Raw genomic sequence first — 17,528 nt, 5'->3', positions numbered from 1 at the left:
TCAGTTTTAGCCTTCCTGCCCAGTCCATTGACTAATTTCTAATTCTGTCCTTTTTAAGGGATGTTGGCAGAAAAAAATCTTCAGCTAAAATTAAATGTGTAAGACTAAAAAATGATTTTTATCATTTTAAAGATTAAACATCAAAATGTGGGTTATCCATGACTATGGCTAACTAATATGTTGTTAGCGTACTAAAATGTATTGCTCTATTTTTAGCATATGCTGCTTTGATTGAAAATGATTCAAATCCAGAAGTTAGGCGGGCAGCGTTATCATGTATTGCGCCATCAGCAAAGACTTTGCCAAAAATTGTAGGGCGCACCAAGGATGTGAAAGAGGCTGTCAGAAAGCTGGCTTATCAGGTAAATAAGTCCAATATCTTATATAGACATGTTCTTAAAAGACAAGAAGCTGTATTCTTAAAATACTTCTGAAAAATATTTGGCACATAATAGTTCAGTTGAGATTTTTGTGGACGGAGAGTGTAGATAATTTAGGTGGAATCTTATTGCATTAATGTGTTACCAGGTATTAATTTTTTTGGAAATTCTGGATAATTTTCTTAGGTGAAGGAGATATTACTAGTTATAAAATACATAAATTATATTGAGTTTAATGGCCATTTTTTTATTATCATCTCTTTAAGGTTTTAGCTGAAAAGGTTCACATGAGAGCTCTGTCCATTGCTCAGAGAGTAATGCTCCTTCAACAAGGTCTTAATGACAGATCAGGTAAGTTAGATATCATTATAGACAAAACATTAGTAGATTTTGAGGTTAGATTTAAAAGGTTTAGGAAAGAGTGTCCTAAATTAGGTCAGGTAAGCCTATCATTCCCACAGCTTGTCAAAGTTTATCTACGTGTATTGTATAGAATACATTTTCTAGGGTTAAAGGTCTTGGTACTTAGAAGTAGCACAGTTTGTTTTAATTTTTCTGTGTTTTATGTATGGAGAAACTAGAGCTTAAGGCTATAAAAATAACATCAGAAGTAGGGCAGGCTCTCTCTTTCAGCCCTCTCGCTTCCTTTAAAAAAAATGCTGTCTTATCCCTTTTGTGTATATCCTCCTATGAATGTGTTCTGTGTATCCGAAACAATTAGAAATGGTCAGACCAGTATAATTTTTCTAGTTTTTTTTTCCCCCCTTTTTCTCTCTGTTACAGCTGGAGAATCGACTTACAGCAATGATATGAAGAATGATATATTTTAAATTTCCAAACCCCATGAGAAGGCTAAGATGGCTTAATTTTGCTGTAGCAAGAAAACCTGAGTTTGAAGGACTAATGACTAGGATGACTTTAAAAACTAAGAATAAGGTTTTTCAGTGATATATGCCTGTATGATTCACTACTGCACATATTAGTCATGTAATAAATGGATGAAGTCAGGCAACAAGTAAAATAATAGGTATTATATACAGTCTAGACTAGTACCTGAAGCCCAGTGAACTCGGGGGAGAAGGAATGCAAAAATATTTTTGTAGGCTGTGGTAGTGGTTGTATATTTGCTTCTGACCTCTTCCACTTTCATATGAAAGTGAGCATCACAGTGACTTTTCACTTTTTACAGTATCATTGTACTTTTAATTTTTTCTTTAGTACGCATTGTTTTGCCTCTGTCTGGTCCCATTTTTGTAGTAAATATCGACTTAGTTTACATTGATCTGATAAGAGTTAATTAAAACAGACAAAATATAGGAAATGGAAGCTAGAGGGAGACTTTGTTCACCTGTGTTTCAAATGACTTAACAGATGCTGTGAAACAAGCAGTGCAGAAGCATCTTCTCCAAGGCTGGTTACGTTTCACTGAAGGAAATATATTAGAGTTGCTTCATCGGTTGGATGTGGAAAATTCTTCTGAAGTGGCAGTCTCTGTTCTCAATGCCTTATTTTCAGTGACTCCTCTTAATGAACTGGCAGAAATCTGTAAAAATAATGATGGCAGGTATGTAAAGTATTCATTATTTGAAATATGATACTGATGAACCTCTGCAATTAAAATTAGTCCTCTTCCGCATTACTTAAGATTGTATCAGTACCTTTTATCTACACCTCTTTTGTTTTCTTTAGTCTGGTGGATGTCTTTTTTCCCTTTTTTTCCTCCTTGTGTAAGAACTCACTACTTTATCATAGACTACTTTAGCTGCGTTTTTTGTTTTGTTTTGTAACTCTGATTTTTGCATTAGCTTCATGGAAAGTCCAACAGCATGGATCCCTATTGTGTTTGCTCATTTGATTCTTTTTTTTTTCTTTTGGTCTAAATATTTTCATTCTTTGTTGTGTGGATAAGTTAATGACTCTGCAGTTAAAAGGATGGTGGTTATAAATCAAGTCTGCTTATTCCCATTTTTCTACTCAGTTCAAATTTTTACTGGATATTAAGATATATTTTGTCTCCCTTTTAAATGAAGGAAATTGATTCCAGCAGATACATTAACTCCTGAAATTGCTTTGTATTGGCGTGTCCTTTGTGAATATTTGAGATCAAAAGGAGAGGAAGGTGAAGAATTTTTAGAGCAGCTTTTGCCAGAGCCTGTAGTATACGCTGAGTATTTACTGAGGTAAAATTGTTTTCTTTGATTTGGGATGTACTTGTGTTGTACTTGTGTTGTTGTATGTGTTAACTTCCCAGCCCCCCCCTCAAAGCCATGCTTGATTGAGAATAAGTTGAAAACCATTTTTTTGGACAGGCAAGGATAAATAGGTATACACATTGAGTCTTTCTAAAGAATATCCTGTGCTGGTCAGTATACTGAAAGACCAAAGTCAATATGTTTTGGGACATTTCCTTAAAGCTGGTAAGATGTAATGATGAACATTTCTCCATAAAGTTGATAATGATGATGTGTTGCTCTTTGAAATTGGTTGGCAAACTTTTTCTAAGTGCCAGACGGTAAATATTTTAGAGTCTGTGGACCATGCTCTCTGTCACAATGACTCAGTTCTGCTGTGGTACTGCAAGAGCAGCCACAGAAAATATGTAATGAATAAGTGTGATTGTTTTCTGATCAATCTTTCATCAACTTTTATGGACACTAAAATTTGAATTTCATATAATTTTCACATGTATATATTTTTACACATATTTACATATATATATCATTTAAAGATGTAAAAATCTTAGCTTGCAAGCTGTACAAAAACAAGCAGCAGGCTCTGTCTGGTGCATGGGCCATAGTTTTCCAACTGACAGAGTGGACATCTGGCCAGTTTTAGTATTAATTAGAACTGTTACTGTTTGGCTTTTGTTTTTAAAAAGTTTTTTCAAAGTATCTTTTTCTTAAATTATTTGAATTACTCTAGTTTCTACTTAGTTCACTTTAAAATTATACAAGTAAAATTGTACAAGTAAAACATGAATGCATTCTTGTTAAAATTCAAATACAGAAGTATACAGAATAAAAAAGTGGTATTTCCTCTTACTCCTAATTCCTCAAACCCATTAATCTCCTTAGAGTTAACATCTAAACAATTTGGGGTATACACTTTCAACCCTCTTTCTCTCTACATTCACATACACATATACTAAATGCATGGTTTTTAAAAATATAACACACTATACATATTTTTGTTTTTTTTCCACTACTATCTGAGATCATTATATTGGTACATATCAGTACAAATCTATCACAATCTTAATAACAGCCTGTCACTCCATAGTACGGTGGTAACGTTTAATTTACTCTTCTATTGATGGACATTTAGGGTGTTTTCAGTTTTCACTGATGAAGGTGTTTTAAACTTTCTTTACATTTTTATGTATGTTTGGGATTTTGTAGGGTTGATTCCCAGAAGTGGAATTGCTGGGCCAAAGGCTATATATTTTTTTAATAGATATTGGTGTGTAGATTTTTAACTTCATGATTTTGATGCATTTTTTAAAAAGCTTTACATATAGTATGGATTATGGGCCTGAATTCTCTTGGTGTGAAATATAGTGTCCTGCTTTCGCGTATAATGGCCCCACGTGTAAGTAAGGGAGCAAAGCTAAGAACGTATTTGAATTTTGTATGCAAAACATTGAATCCATAAATATCTTAAATGTGAGCCAATATGGAGACTTATAGCTTGAGCTCATAGTAACATGAAAAACGTGGGAATCTACTTAGAGTTTTAAGGGTAATTATTTCAGGCTTTAATATTTAACTGGAGTATTCATTATAATGCTGTTTGGGCCATGTTGAAATGTACCCAAAAGGAATGAATTTTGATGCAATGCTTAATAATATATGTTTATATAAAAGTAATAAGTGCTCATAGAAGACTGAAAAATACAAGAAAATATGAGGAAATGTTAAATATTATATTTAAATAACAGAGGGGGAGCATCTCAAAGACTGGTTCACAGATTGATTAATTCTCAGTTACTGAAAATTGACATGTAAAGAGCTTGGTTCCTCTAACTTTAAGAGGTCAGGGATTCTTATATTTCCTTTGTCACTTAATCTGTGAGTTTTGAAATAAGTTACTTGGATCAACTTGTTTTTTTCACGTATAAAAAGGAAAACTTTAAAGATCATATTTAATTATTGAAAGAATACTTAGGAAATAGGATGATTTTCTTTTTGGAGCAATGTCACTAGATAGGATTCGTTTTCTCAAGAACAGAAACAAAATTACATGGAAAAATTGTTTCTTGATAATCTCAAATGTATTCTCAGGCATTTTGTAGCAGGAAGAGTTAGTGACTCAGAATGCTGATACGAAACGATTTCCTGTTAATTGAGGTGTTCACGTAAAGAGAGAAATCGGGGATGTTAAATGAGGCCTATCAAATTTGAGTAAAAAAAGGGACACTAATAGAATTTTAAGAAAGCTACCTTAAATTCTTAGAGAGTTTAAAAAAAGACTTTCTTAAGTGTTCTCTTCATTATAATGACTACCTTTAAAAATGGTTGGAAAGAGACGATTTCATGGTAATTAAAATTGGTAGGTCGATTTTAAGTTGTATTTATGCAGTTCAGGATTTGTAATTATTAATGAAACAACTACTCTTTGAGTATTTTTAAAAATAAATTCAAAGTCTTGATACTATGCATTGTGCTAAAGCTGGGATGGAGAAGTAGGAGGGATTCAAAGGTGAGTGAAGCTTTCTTAGCTTGTCAGAAATCAGTAACTCTACTGATTTATTGATTTTGATAATTATCAGTTTTGTAGCTTTTGTTTAGTTTCCTGCTAGAATCCAAAGGGTGGCTGATGCCCTTGACGGTCCTAATATCATTACCAGAGACTTATGAGCTTTTATTTACTCTTGGCTGTCATTTTATGAGTCAGTTCATTTATTCATCATTATTCTGCAGTGTTTATAACTTGATTTTTGTTGACAATTTAAAATGACATTTTTCATCAGGATTATCATTTCATATATTACTTCCAACCTAAAGGCACCTAGTTGTATAGGTTTAAACTCTTAATTCTACTTAAACTCTTAATTCTGCTTTTAAGTAGCTTTTTTTGTTCCACACAATAAAGGAGACCTTCTGGTAGACTCTTGAATGTTATCTAGGTGAGGGTTGTAAAAGGCTTTAATTTGGGCAGTGATAGTAAAAATAAAAGGGTAGTTGATGGTGCTTGCTTAGTAGCACTTACACTAAAATAAGAACAATATAGAGATTAGTAGGGCCCCTAATCAAGGGTACTACAAATTCATGAAGCTATCTATATTTTTCTGATTATTTTTAAAAAGGTCATTGTATTCATGCATTACTTATGTAATTACTATTTCTACTACTGTTCTTTTAAACAAAATAATGGTTAATTAAGGATGATGAGGGAAGACTAGCTCTTTCTGAATAATTGGATTTTTGGAGAAGGGATTTAGAACTTTATAATTGAGAATACTGGTGACATTGAAATAATTAGTTATTTTGAGAGATACAAATATGTACCTTTTGAAAATTTCCCATAGGAAATTTGAATCTTTAATGAAAATATATTTTCCAAATTCTCTTGAATCAAGCCAGTAAGTTCACAGAAGTTCATGACAATAACACAGAAGTTACTCTGTAGATCAGGATTAGTATAACATGGTATAAATATCCATATATTTGGACTGATATGAGCAGAAAATGACCTTTTCTGATGTAATGGGGAGCTGTTTAATGTTTCGAAACAGATTCTACATCTTATTAATTGTGCTTGTTTTAGTTATATTCAGAGCATTCCGGTTGTTAATGAAGAACAGAGAGGTGATTTTTCTTATATTGGCAATTTGATGACAAAAGAGTTCATAGGTCAACAATTGATTCTAATTATCAAGTCTTTGGATACCAATGAAGAAGGAGGAAGGTACATTTAAATGTAAACCCTTGTTCTAATTTGCGCTTCTAATTTTATGTGTTGAAATATAGTCTTGTTACAATATGATTAAATATATTTAACCTAGCTCCCTAAAGGGTTATATGAAGTGTTCTCTTTCCTCTTATATAATATATATGGAGTATGTAAGAGGAAATATATTTATATACTGTCTCTGTTTCTCTTTCTCCTAATTTCTCTCTCTCTATATGAATATATGTATATATGGAAACACAAGTTTCTAATTCAGTTCCTTCAGAGTAAATCAATAAAATTGCAGGTTTTTGCTTAAAAATTTCTGTTAGTATTACTAGTCCTCTCTATAATAAATACAGTCTAAAAGATTTGATTCACTTATGGTATTTTGTCATTTCATCATGTTGATTTATGAAAGATTATAGGGCCATTTATAAATTTTTTTTCAGAACGTGAATTTTGGTCTAAAGTCTGTACATATATTTTTGTACCTATAGTGATAAATATAAAAAAGAAGACAAATTAAGTCTGTAATTAAGTCTTCAGAATAGGTGAAATGTTAGAGATATAATGTGTTTCTACTCTTGTATTGAAATTAAAATAGTTCTTTTTGAATGCAGGAAACGACTGCTGGCTATCTTACAGGAGATTCTTACTCTACCCACCACCCCAATATCCCTAATTTCTTTTCTTGTTGAGAGACTGCTCCACATGATTATAGATGATAATAAGAGAACACAGATTGTAAGTAATTTTCTTCATTCTTGATAGAGATAAAAGGTTTTGGTCAATAACATTCAGGGTTGTCTTATTCTCTTTTCAGTACTTCTGGCTGTATTTGTCTTTAATTGCTTTTGTTTTAGTTTTGTTCCTTTATCAAGTCTTTAAACTTCTTAAAACCAAATCTCTCTCACACACACATTTTAAAAAATATCTCCTTTCTTTTACCATACCTATCATTGTGTTGAATCAGTTTGAAATGGAGCAGGTTAGGGAAGAGGTGACATATAGGCATTGGTTGCTAGAAGGTTTGAGGGCCGACTGAATTTATACATACCTGGGTTCAAATCCCCTCGGACACTTTCTGGATTTGTGGCTTTGCCTGAGTTATTTAATTTAGAATTTTTACCTGTCTGCAAAATAAGAATAACAACGAAATTTATCTTTCATTGTTCAATGAAGCAATGTTCATAAAGTGCTTGGTAAATACAGAAATAAATATTATCTATTATTTTACTATATTCAAGTGTTATTTTCTCTGGGGTAGCCCAAAAAGAGAGGCCTGTATCGTTGATTTTCATAAAATCGTATAGTCTTGGAGTTGCGAGTTAATTCAAAGGTTGTCTTTTCCACTCCTTCCTTCTATAGATATACATAACATAAATTCTTTCTGCAACATCCCCAGTTAGTGGTTATCCAGCACCTGCTTAAGGTACATTCATTTGGGATGCAGCTTTTTCCTGAATTGGCCAACTCCAATGCCCAGTGGCTCTGAAAGGAAAGTGTTTAATTTGCTGTCATTATTTATGCCTTGTATACCCAAAGGAAGAATAAAAGAGTATTCTGATTTTTTATATTCCACTCCCATTGGAACTGAACAAGGGAGGGAGTGGAGGATTTTAGGCAGAAAATTTTAGTTTTATGGTGCCTAAGATTAAATGCTATTTTCATTTTTTCTGTTTTAAAGCACTATATGAAAGAGAATTTATCTTCAGTGTCTATGTGCCTATTTACCTTCCCATAATCTTATGAGTTTTTAGTCAGATGTATTGTTAGGTCATTTTTTTTCTAAAATTGTCTAGCAAATAGAATGTGTGCCATTTTTGCTTGTATATTTTGCTCTATTTTTCAAGAGATTGTGGATACAGTTTGGAGTTCTGTATAACAGTTTGATGTCATTTTCTGATATATAACATATATTAAAGCATGTATTCTGAATTATAACTTATCAGGTTTCAGAAATTATCTCAGAGATTCGGGCACCCATTGTTACTGTTGGTGTTAATAATGATCCAGCTGTTGCAAGAAAGAACGAACTCAAGGTAACTCTCTTCTAAATTAAAGAAATGCTTGAGTATGTTGTAGTTGTGCAAGTCTTTTATTTCTTCTTGTACATTTTCAAAATTGCACAAAGTCAAATTATTGATTAACTATTAAACTACATAAGAGTGTCTAAAATGTTATCAGATTATGTCAGTCTGAAAGATTTGCCAATCTCTGTTTCAGGAGGACTACCACTTTTTCTGTATGTACCTGACTGCTTAACTTTTAGATGGTTGAGATGGTTCTAAATAATACTCTTTAGTCTGCTACAGATTTCACATTAACAGTTTTTGTTTGGTGTTTACACAATTTATATCTTTTCTTAGATGGCTGAAATAAAAGTTAAACTTATTGAGGCAAAAGCAGCTTTGGAAAACTGCATTAACTTACAGGATTTTAATCAAGCATCAGAATTAAAAGAAGAAATAAAAGCATTAGAAGATGCCAAAATAAACCTATTGAAAGAGACAGAGCAACCTGAAATTAAAGAAGTCCACATAGAGAAGGTATAGATACATTTTTCATATTACATTTCAGCTGCTGTTAATCATCTGAACTAAACCTTGTTTTCTTAACTCAGCTGCCAGAATATATTCACTTAGGAGGGATTTTTAACAGTACCATGAACTAATACAAAAATAATATTTTTCCGCCTGTTCCTTTCTATTTTGGACTTCGAAAGGCTTTAATGAACTTTAATTATTGTAGCTAGGACTTTATTTGATTTGCGCCCTTGTCATGCTAATCCCTAGAATCTGAAGTCTTTCTTCCTTGCCAAGGAAACCTGCCTTCCAGTGGCTTCCTTCTCTTTGTTTTGTTTTGTTTTGTTTTGTTTTGTTTATCTTGAATGGTTTAGAAAAGGAAAATGCATCTTTCCCTTATTTGTGGAAGATTCATGACCTTTCCACTGCTAGGAACAGAATTTTTATAGTAACAGTGCCATTATACACATATTTTTTTAAAGTTAAATTACTCTTTTGTTTTTAGAAAAAGCTAAGTAACTTTGTTATTTTAAATGAAATACTGTATAAAATAGTTAACTAATAAGAACCTGCTGTATAGCACAGGGAACTCAATACTCTCTAATGGCCTATATGGGGAAAGAATCTTAAAAAAAAAAAAAAAAAGAGTGGATATATGTATATGTATAACTGATTCACTTAGCTGTACACCTGAAACTAACACAACATTGTAAATCAACTACACTCCAATAAAAATTAAAAAAAAAAAGAAATACTAAACTTATATATCTAATAACATTTAAAGCTTCGTTTCAGCAGTCTTTTTTAATTAACTTAGTTGTATTTGATACACTAATATTACTTTAATGTAAGGTAGAATGGTATCAATTACTATAATATTTGCTATTAACTTTGATTCAGGAGGTCTTTTAGGATCTTGCCTTTTGTAGTAAACATCATTTATTACTGTAGTTTTGGTTTGGGAAGTGCTGATTATTCTTATAAAGAGAATGCTGGATAGGGAAGAGTTTACTATACAGGAGAGTTTTGTAAGCTATGTTATGTCCTTGAGCTCTGCAGCCATAGACATCCCTGCTCTAACACCCCACCTTCCCAGTGGATATGCCTGAATTTTATTTTCATAGCTAAGTAGCTTATTTCTTTTGTTTGACCAAGTCAATGGATCATTATAGGCTCTTAAATTTGAGGAGCAAATTTAAAGTGAAAAATGAAAATATAAACTGAAAAATGATATAAACTGCAGGTCTGAATTAGGAAAATTTTAACTAGGGTGATCTATCATGATTAATATTATCTGTTTAACTTTACTTGCTTTGACCATTTATCTGTTCATTTGTCCTATTTAAGGGTTATAAATCTATTACAGTATAATTACAGTAAAGTATAATAAATGCTATGTTCAGGTAAGTATAGGGGTTTTATGGAGAGGGTGGTATTGGCTTCCCCAAAAGAAATGTTTCAACTTGAGATTTGAATAAAAATAATATAAGCAAGTAGTTACAGGATCCTTTTTTTGTGGTATTCACAAGTATAAATTCATTTGATTCTCATTATGACCTAACGGAATTGGTACAATTATCCTTACTTTATAGAAGGCAAGTAACTTGCCTGAAGTTATACAGATAGTAAATGGTAGAGGCAGGATTCAAACCCAGGCAAGTGGCTTTGATTGTGCTTTTAATGCACTCTGTGTCATCTCTCCTCAGTGAGTTGTTAAGGGAATGTTATAGGCAGATGGAATGACGTGTGTGAAGGCCTAGAAGTTAAAGAGTGCCTGTTGTGTTTAAAAACTTCAGGTCCACATGACTAAAGAATTGAGGTGGAGAGGTAAGAGATAAATCTGGGGGAAGAAATTAAGGGCCAATTCATGTAAGGCCTTGTATAAACAATATTTTAAAAATTGTCCCTTATTCAAAGATCATGGTGAACCACTAAAGATGAGATTTATGTCTTATAAAGATCACTGTTACTCAGGAAATGAATTGCAGGCAGGCGTACTAGTTTGAAGACTTACAGTAATGTAGGATTGAGATGAGTGCAGTCTGAACAAGATAATGATGGTGGATATGGAAAGAAGTGATGGATTTGAGAAGTATTTAAGAATTAGTAACAAGGAGAAGAGTGAGTCAAGAATGTATCCTAGGTCTTTTGGTTTGGACAGCTGGGTAGATGGCAGCGAAATTTATGGAGGTAGCACAGGAGGAGGAATTTGGGTAATGATTGGTTAGTTCCCTTTTGGCCATTTTGAGTTTGGGAAGCCTGTGGAACATACAAGAGGAAATGTCTTATGGCAGTTTTATATATGAATCTGAAACTTAGAAAATAGTTGAACCAGCTTATAAATGGTAAATTTTGTGACTGGATAAGGTTGTGCAGGGAATGTGTATAGAGATAACATGTCTTGGACAAAAAGCCTCGAGAAAGTAAACATTTAAGGGATGGGCAGAATAGATTTTTACTAATGCTGAATATTTTGTGTTTCATTTTAGAATGATGCTGAAACACTACAGAAGTGTCTTATTTTGTGCTATGAACTGTTGAAACAGATGTGCTCTTCAACAGGTATAGGTGCAACCATGAATGGCATCATTGAATCTTTGGTATGTTGGTGCACTTTGAGGCTTTATTTTAGCTCACGCCTTCATCATTTTATAAGTAATATGTTCCTTGGGGTTCGAAAGAATGAAAAGACCATTTTAAACATCTGATAAATATAAATGGTAAAAAAGAAAAAATAATACAGTGACTGCTTCATATTGTGAGGATTAGATTAAGATAATGCATGTAAAGGACCTGGTATATAAGTTATAATTATTCCTTTAGAAAGTTTGAAAAAATTATTTTATGCTGGAAAGAGATGCAGAATATCTTCATTTTTTGAATAGTAAGAGGAAATACTGAGATACATAAGGAATATTTAAGTACCAGAATCTTGCTGTGTAGAAAGACTGAGAAGGTTACATTGAAAGCCCTGTGAAAGGAATTTGTTTATTATTATATATTTAAGGACTTTATTAAAGTAACCCTTCATAGGTAATCTCCATTTTACTGACCAGAGGGATATAAATACCACAAGCCTTTAGAACCACATTGTCTGATAGAAATATAATGCAAACCACATGTAACTTTAAATTTTCTAGTAGCCACATTTAAAAATTAAAAAGAAATGTGAAATTAATTTTAATATACATTAATTTAAATATACTTTAATATATTTAACCCAGTATACCCCAGATATTATAATTTCATCATTTAATCAATATTTTATTGAGATATTTTACATTCTATTCTTCATACTAACTCTTAAAGCACATCTCAGTCTGGACTAGTCATATTTCAAGTGTTCAGTAGCCACATGTGGTTAGTGGCCGCAGTATTAGACATGCAGCTTTAGAGTATTCTTTTTAATAGTGCTACTTATCCAAAGCAAATTTTGAATGTATCCAACCTCTTCCAGGATTCTCCCCAAATTTTTTTTACTTGGGATTAGTGAAAAACAGCCAATGAATGCGATCTAAAATCTTATTCCTTGTATTGTCATGAGTTTCTAAATGTAGTAAAGAAGACCAATTATTGTTTATAACAGTCTAGAGCTGGTTAAAACTAGATCTGTTAAACTGTTAGAATTTAGTTTTATTTTTAACAAAACAGATGTCTCTAGTGAAAAGTGATACTTTTAAAGTTCTGCTTGTATACCTAATAGTTCTATTGCAAGAGAATGATAAATGATGGTATAATTAACTGCACAATTGAAGTAGTAAATACGAAGACTTACGTATATATGTGGGGAAACACAATATTGAGGGAAGAAAGAACACAAAATTGAATGGTCATAATGATTTTAAGTATATAAAAACAATCTGTCTAAAGATTGAAAGAGACTATAGAGGGATGTAAATGAGTAAGGTATTTAAATATAGGAGTTATAATATTTTAATGATATTACTGTGCTTTAAATAAAAATCATATATTCAGTGAACAAATATTTATTGAACATCTGTACACCCAGTGCTGGGGATAGAGTGTACATGGTGTACAGAACACATGTAGACTGCCCTTTTTGGATCTTCTGGTCAAGTGAGGGGGGTGGGCATCAATCAAATAAACAAGTGAAAGCTTATACCATTGATAATTGCTATGAAGAAGAGCTTATGGTCATATGTGAATTTATGATAATGAGATTTCATCTGTTTATGGAAGGTGACCTTGAGGTGATGTTTGAGTAGACATTAACTATGTGAAAAAGAGGGAAGAATGATCTAGACCTACTCTCTTCAGTACAGTAGCCACCAGCCACATGTGGATATTAAAAACCTGTGGCTATTAAATCTAGTCCAAATATATATATATATTTATACATATTTATAAATGTAAAACTACAGTGAGTTTCAAACAGTATAAACAACAGATTATCTCAATTTTTTATAAACATGAAAAAAGCCACAGCTAAAAAACAAATCTCAATTTTTTAATATTGATTACATGTCGTATTGATAATAATTTGTCTATATTGAGTACAATAAAATGTATTAAAATTAGTTTCATCTGTTTCTTTTCACTTTAATGTTGGTACTAAAAAATTTTAAATGACATACTTGGCTTGCATCATATTTCTAGTGGACAGCACTGAATGGGAGGCATTGAAATCAGCTCAATTGAATAAACAGAGAGCAAGAGATAGAATAGTATAAGGTGATACTGGGAAAGACTACACAATGAGGTATATCATATGTTAAGGAGTTTTATCTTTTCTATGAGCATTGGGAAGCCATTGAGTCAGTTTTGGCAGGTGGAGGGACGGTATCTCATGATCGGACTATATTTTGCTCTGACTATATTCTTCTGTTTTACTGATTTAATATTTACCTTCTTTTAAACCAAAAGTTGACTTTTTTGGGTTAATAGACTACATGGAAATGAAGTAGGTCTGTGAGATCATACAGAAATTTGTATTTTTTTAATGTACTATTGTAAATTTCTTACCCTAGTCAAAATTATTTTAATTTCTAATTCATTTTAGATTCTTCCTGGAATAATAAGTGTTCATCCTACAGTAAGAAATCTGGCTGTTTTGTGCTTGGGATGCTGTGGACTACAGAATCAGGATTTTGCAAGTAAACACTTTGTATTACTATTGCAGGTAGGATTTATCTTGTGATTAAAATCTTGATTATACTTCCTGAGATAAATACTCAGTCTGTGGTGATTTTGCTAGTATAATTAAGTTTAATCGATTCCAGGGCTTGTTAATGATGATGATGATGATTATGGATGACTTCTAAGGGCTCAGTTTTTATGATTTGATTTTTTTGTTATTAAAACTTTTTTGTAGAAGAAAGATGAAATGTCAGTTATTTAAGGTATTTAAAAAATTAATCATATAGCAAATATTTATTGAGTGCATATTATATTCCCAGCATTATTATAGACTTTAGGAAAAAATAAGATAGGTAATGAAAAACATGATAAAAGTTGCTGTCCTAATGGAGCTTACATTTTAGAAGAGGAAATACACAATGAAAAATAAACAATATGTCGTATGTCAGATGGAAAAAGATAAAGCAGAGAAGGGGAATGAGGACTGGAAATAGGGAAAGGGAGCAGTTTGGTTTAGAAAGACCTCACTAATAAGTCAAAATTTGGGCTGTTACCAGAGGGAAGTGAGAATGAACCATGTAGATCTGGGTAAGAGGTTTCCAAAGAGAGGGAAGAGCAGGGGAAGGGGTCCCTCAGTAGGACTTTGCTTCACATATTAAAGGAGCGGGAGCTTATATGGCTAGGCCAGATTGAGCAAAGGGGAGAATAGTAGGAGAAATGATTTGCAGGCAGCTGGCCATCCATGTCTTATAGGGATTTCTAGTCTGTAAAGATGTATCCTTCACAGTGAATGAGATGGGAAGGAATTGGTAGTTGTTTTTTCTTTTTTTAAAAAAAATTTGTCTATTTATTTATTTGGTTGTGTTGGGTCTTAGTAGCGGCATGTGGGATCTTTTGTTGTGGCGTGGACTCTTCGTTGCAGCGCGCAGCCTTCTCTCTAGTTGTGATGTGTGGGCTGTGAAGCACACGGGCTCTCTAGTTGTGGCCTGAGGGCTGTAGAGCACACGGGCTTAGTTGCCCCGCGGCATGTGGGATCTTAGTTCCCCAACCAGGGATCAAACCTGCATCCCCTGCATTGGAAGGTGGATTCTTAACCACTAGACCACCAGGGAAGTCCCGGAATTGGAAGATTTTGAGTAGGGGATTTTTATGCTGTGACTGGATATAGTGTTGGTTAGACCATGGGTTGGTTGGCAAACCTTTTCTCTGAAGGTCTAGAGAGTAAATATTGTAGATTTTGCAGGCCATATGGTCTGTCTCAACTACTGCTTTGCTGTGGTAGTATGAAAACATCCATAGATGATACATAATTGAATAAGCGTAGTTGTAGATCAGTAAAACTTGTATTTGTGGACACTGATATTTAAATTTCTTATAATTTTAGCATATAATGAGATATTATTTTTTAACCATTGAAAAATGTACAATTATTCCTTACTTGGAGGCTGTATAAAAACAGGCAACAAACTGGAATTGGCCCATGAGTCATAGTTTGCAAATCCCTAATAGTAGCTATAGGGATATGGAAGGAAGGTTTCTCATAAGGAAGGTATTGCAATAATCCAGGAAAGAGGTGATGATGACCTAGACCAGTGTTGTGATTATTGGGGTCATGAGAAGTGATGGTAATTTAAGTTTGAAGACAATGTCTATAGAATTTGCTGATAAATTTGTTGTGGCATGTGAGATAAAGAAGTGGAAGAAAACAGGATTTTGGCCAGAATAACTGGAAAGATGGAATTGCCCTTTCCTGTGTTGGGGAAAACAGAATAACAGGTTTTACGGCAGGTAGGTGAGGTAAGGAGTTCAGTTTTGGACGTGGTAAGTTTGAAGTTTGAGGTACAAGTGGATATATTGAATAGGCATTTTTATGTGGGTTTGGAGATAGGAGAGAGGCCCAGGCTGCGGAGAGGAATCTGGAAGTCTTTATTCTATAATAGTATCCAGTGCCTAGAAACCGGATGTTAACTGACAAATGAGTATAGTTTGAGAGGAGATCTCAACTTTATAGTTCCCTAGGGCTCAGGCAACATTTAAGGTAAGAGAGATGAAGAGGAACCAGTAAAGACCAAGGTGAAGTAGACAGGGGAGAGTGTGATGGCCTAGAAGGCAAGTGAAGATGGTATTATAGAGAGGCCAGGGTGACCCAACTGTCTAATGCTGGTGACAGGTTGATAAGGATTCATAGTTGACCATTTTTGGCAAGTAAGGAAGTGTTTGGTGACTTCCATGTGCCCTAGTTTATGCACAGGGCAAAGCCTATTGGAGTGGTCCAAAGAGAATTACGGGAGAGGAATTGGGGACAGCCAGTGTAGACTACTCTTTCAAGATTTTATTTTGTTAGGAGTAATGGAGAAATGGAGTGGTAGCAAGAGAGGATATGGGGTAAAAAGAGTTTTTGGTTTGGTTTGAATTATTTTAGGATGGAGAAAATTACAGCCTGTTTGAATCCTAATGAGAATAACCCATTTGAAAGGAAAAAAACTGAATATAGGGAAGAGAGGGCAGCTGCTAGAGTGATACTGAGTAGACAAGAGGGGATTAAGTCTAGTGTATCAGTGGAATGCATTTGACTTTTTAACTCCTTTGGACATCTGTTTTTAACATTTGGGCCTAGCTTTACTTGGAAAATATACTTCCCTCCACCTCCCCATGTAAAAAGACAGTGTGATTCATGTAGCCTCTTGGTGTTGTCAAATGTAATGGGATAAAAAAGCTGCAAGGAATTTTAGTGCAAATTGCTTGCCAACAGGTGAATGGGAGTGTTTTGCATGTTCAACTTGAAAATAACACATGACAACATGGATTATCATTTTTATGAAGATTATATTAAAAGACTCAACCAATAGTTGAATTTTCCCCCAACATAAAATCCTTATCTTGAAGCATCCTTTAATGTTGCATATGGAATTGCCAAGAAAAAGAAAACATACAATTAGGGAGAACTTGGGGAAGTCATGTGTTCTGGAAATAGTCAAACTGTTTGTGACTTGTATCAAAGGAAGAAAATTAAAACCATACTTTTGTCAAAAGGCAGTCCTCAGAAATTTCGTTTTGTTTTAATTTCCTTTTTTGGAGTACTTGACATCTAATCAGTTCATTTAATGTGCAAGGATTAAATTCCTGACAGTGCTTTGTTTATATTTATCATCCCATGCTTGTTATCAGAGAAAAATTTCTATTATTGTGAGATCCTTTTGGAAACTTAGAATGTCAAGTATTAACTTTAAAATGGTGTACAGTTTCTTTTCAAACAAACTGGAAGAAAAATCTTGGTACTTTGTCCAGATGAATCATTTACAGTGCTTGGCCATGCATCTGGTTTTGCTCCAAGATGAATGAATGAATCTCCCTGTGTTATACAAAGTCATTACTATTTATATCAGCAGGTACTGGCATCAGTGATTCTGGTAGTAATTCTAAAGGTAGTAATTCTTGTTTACTATTGTGAAATCTATTGGCTTTATAGGTGCCCAGGAAATAAAATACTACATTTTCAAAGAGGTTTTGCTAAGAAATTAAACCAGTAAGTTCTCTATTTCAATTTCCTGGCTTTCTAGAGGATGGGTCATTAAGTGCTAGATCGACCCCTGGTCATTACTTTTTATTTAAGTGGAAGAAAAATCTTACTAGA

At 33.3% G+C, this 17,528-nt stretch overlaps 1 protein-coding gene and 1 pseudogene across 1 annotated transcript in view; both read left to right on the top strand.

Annotated features, from left to right (window-relative positions):
• NCAPG (non-SMC condensin I complex subunit G) overlaps positions 1 to 17,528 on the top strand; it is a 39,385-nt gene that overhangs the window by 3,715 nt on the left and 18,142 nt on the right. Inside the window, exons 4-13 of the mRNA XM_057547450.1 lie at positions 217 to 362; positions 647 to 731; positions 1,752 to 1,944; positions 2,411 to 2,560; positions 6,147 to 6,287; positions 6,893 to 7,016; positions 8,225 to 8,314; positions 8,642 to 8,821; positions 11,287 to 11,397; positions 13,818 to 13,937. Of these exons, the coding sequence (XP_057403433.1) occupies positions 217 to 362; positions 647 to 731; positions 1,752 to 1,944; positions 2,411 to 2,560; positions 6,147 to 6,287; positions 6,893 to 7,016; positions 8,225 to 8,314; positions 8,642 to 8,821; positions 11,287 to 11,397; positions 13,818 to 13,937 (1,340 nt within the window). The remainder of the gene's footprint in view (positions 1 to 216; positions 363 to 646; positions 732 to 1,751; positions 1,945 to 2,410; positions 2,561 to 6,146; positions 6,288 to 6,892; positions 7,017 to 8,224; positions 8,315 to 8,641; positions 8,822 to 11,286; positions 11,398 to 13,817; positions 13,938 to 17,528) is intronic.
• Positions 5,567 to 5,667, top strand: LOC114238552 (U6 spliceosomal RNA; annotated as a pseudogene).

The sequence above is a fragment of the Balaenoptera acutorostrata genome, chromosome 5 (assembly GCF_949987535.1).
Source record: "Balaenoptera acutorostrata chromosome 5, mBalAcu1.1, whole genome shotgun sequence".
NCBI lineage: Eukaryota > Metazoa > Chordata > Mammalia > Artiodactyla > Balaenopteridae > Balaenoptera > Balaenoptera acutorostrata.
The sequence above is the reverse complement of the archived record's forward strand: the minus strand, read 5'-3'. Positions and strand labels throughout refer to the sequence as shown.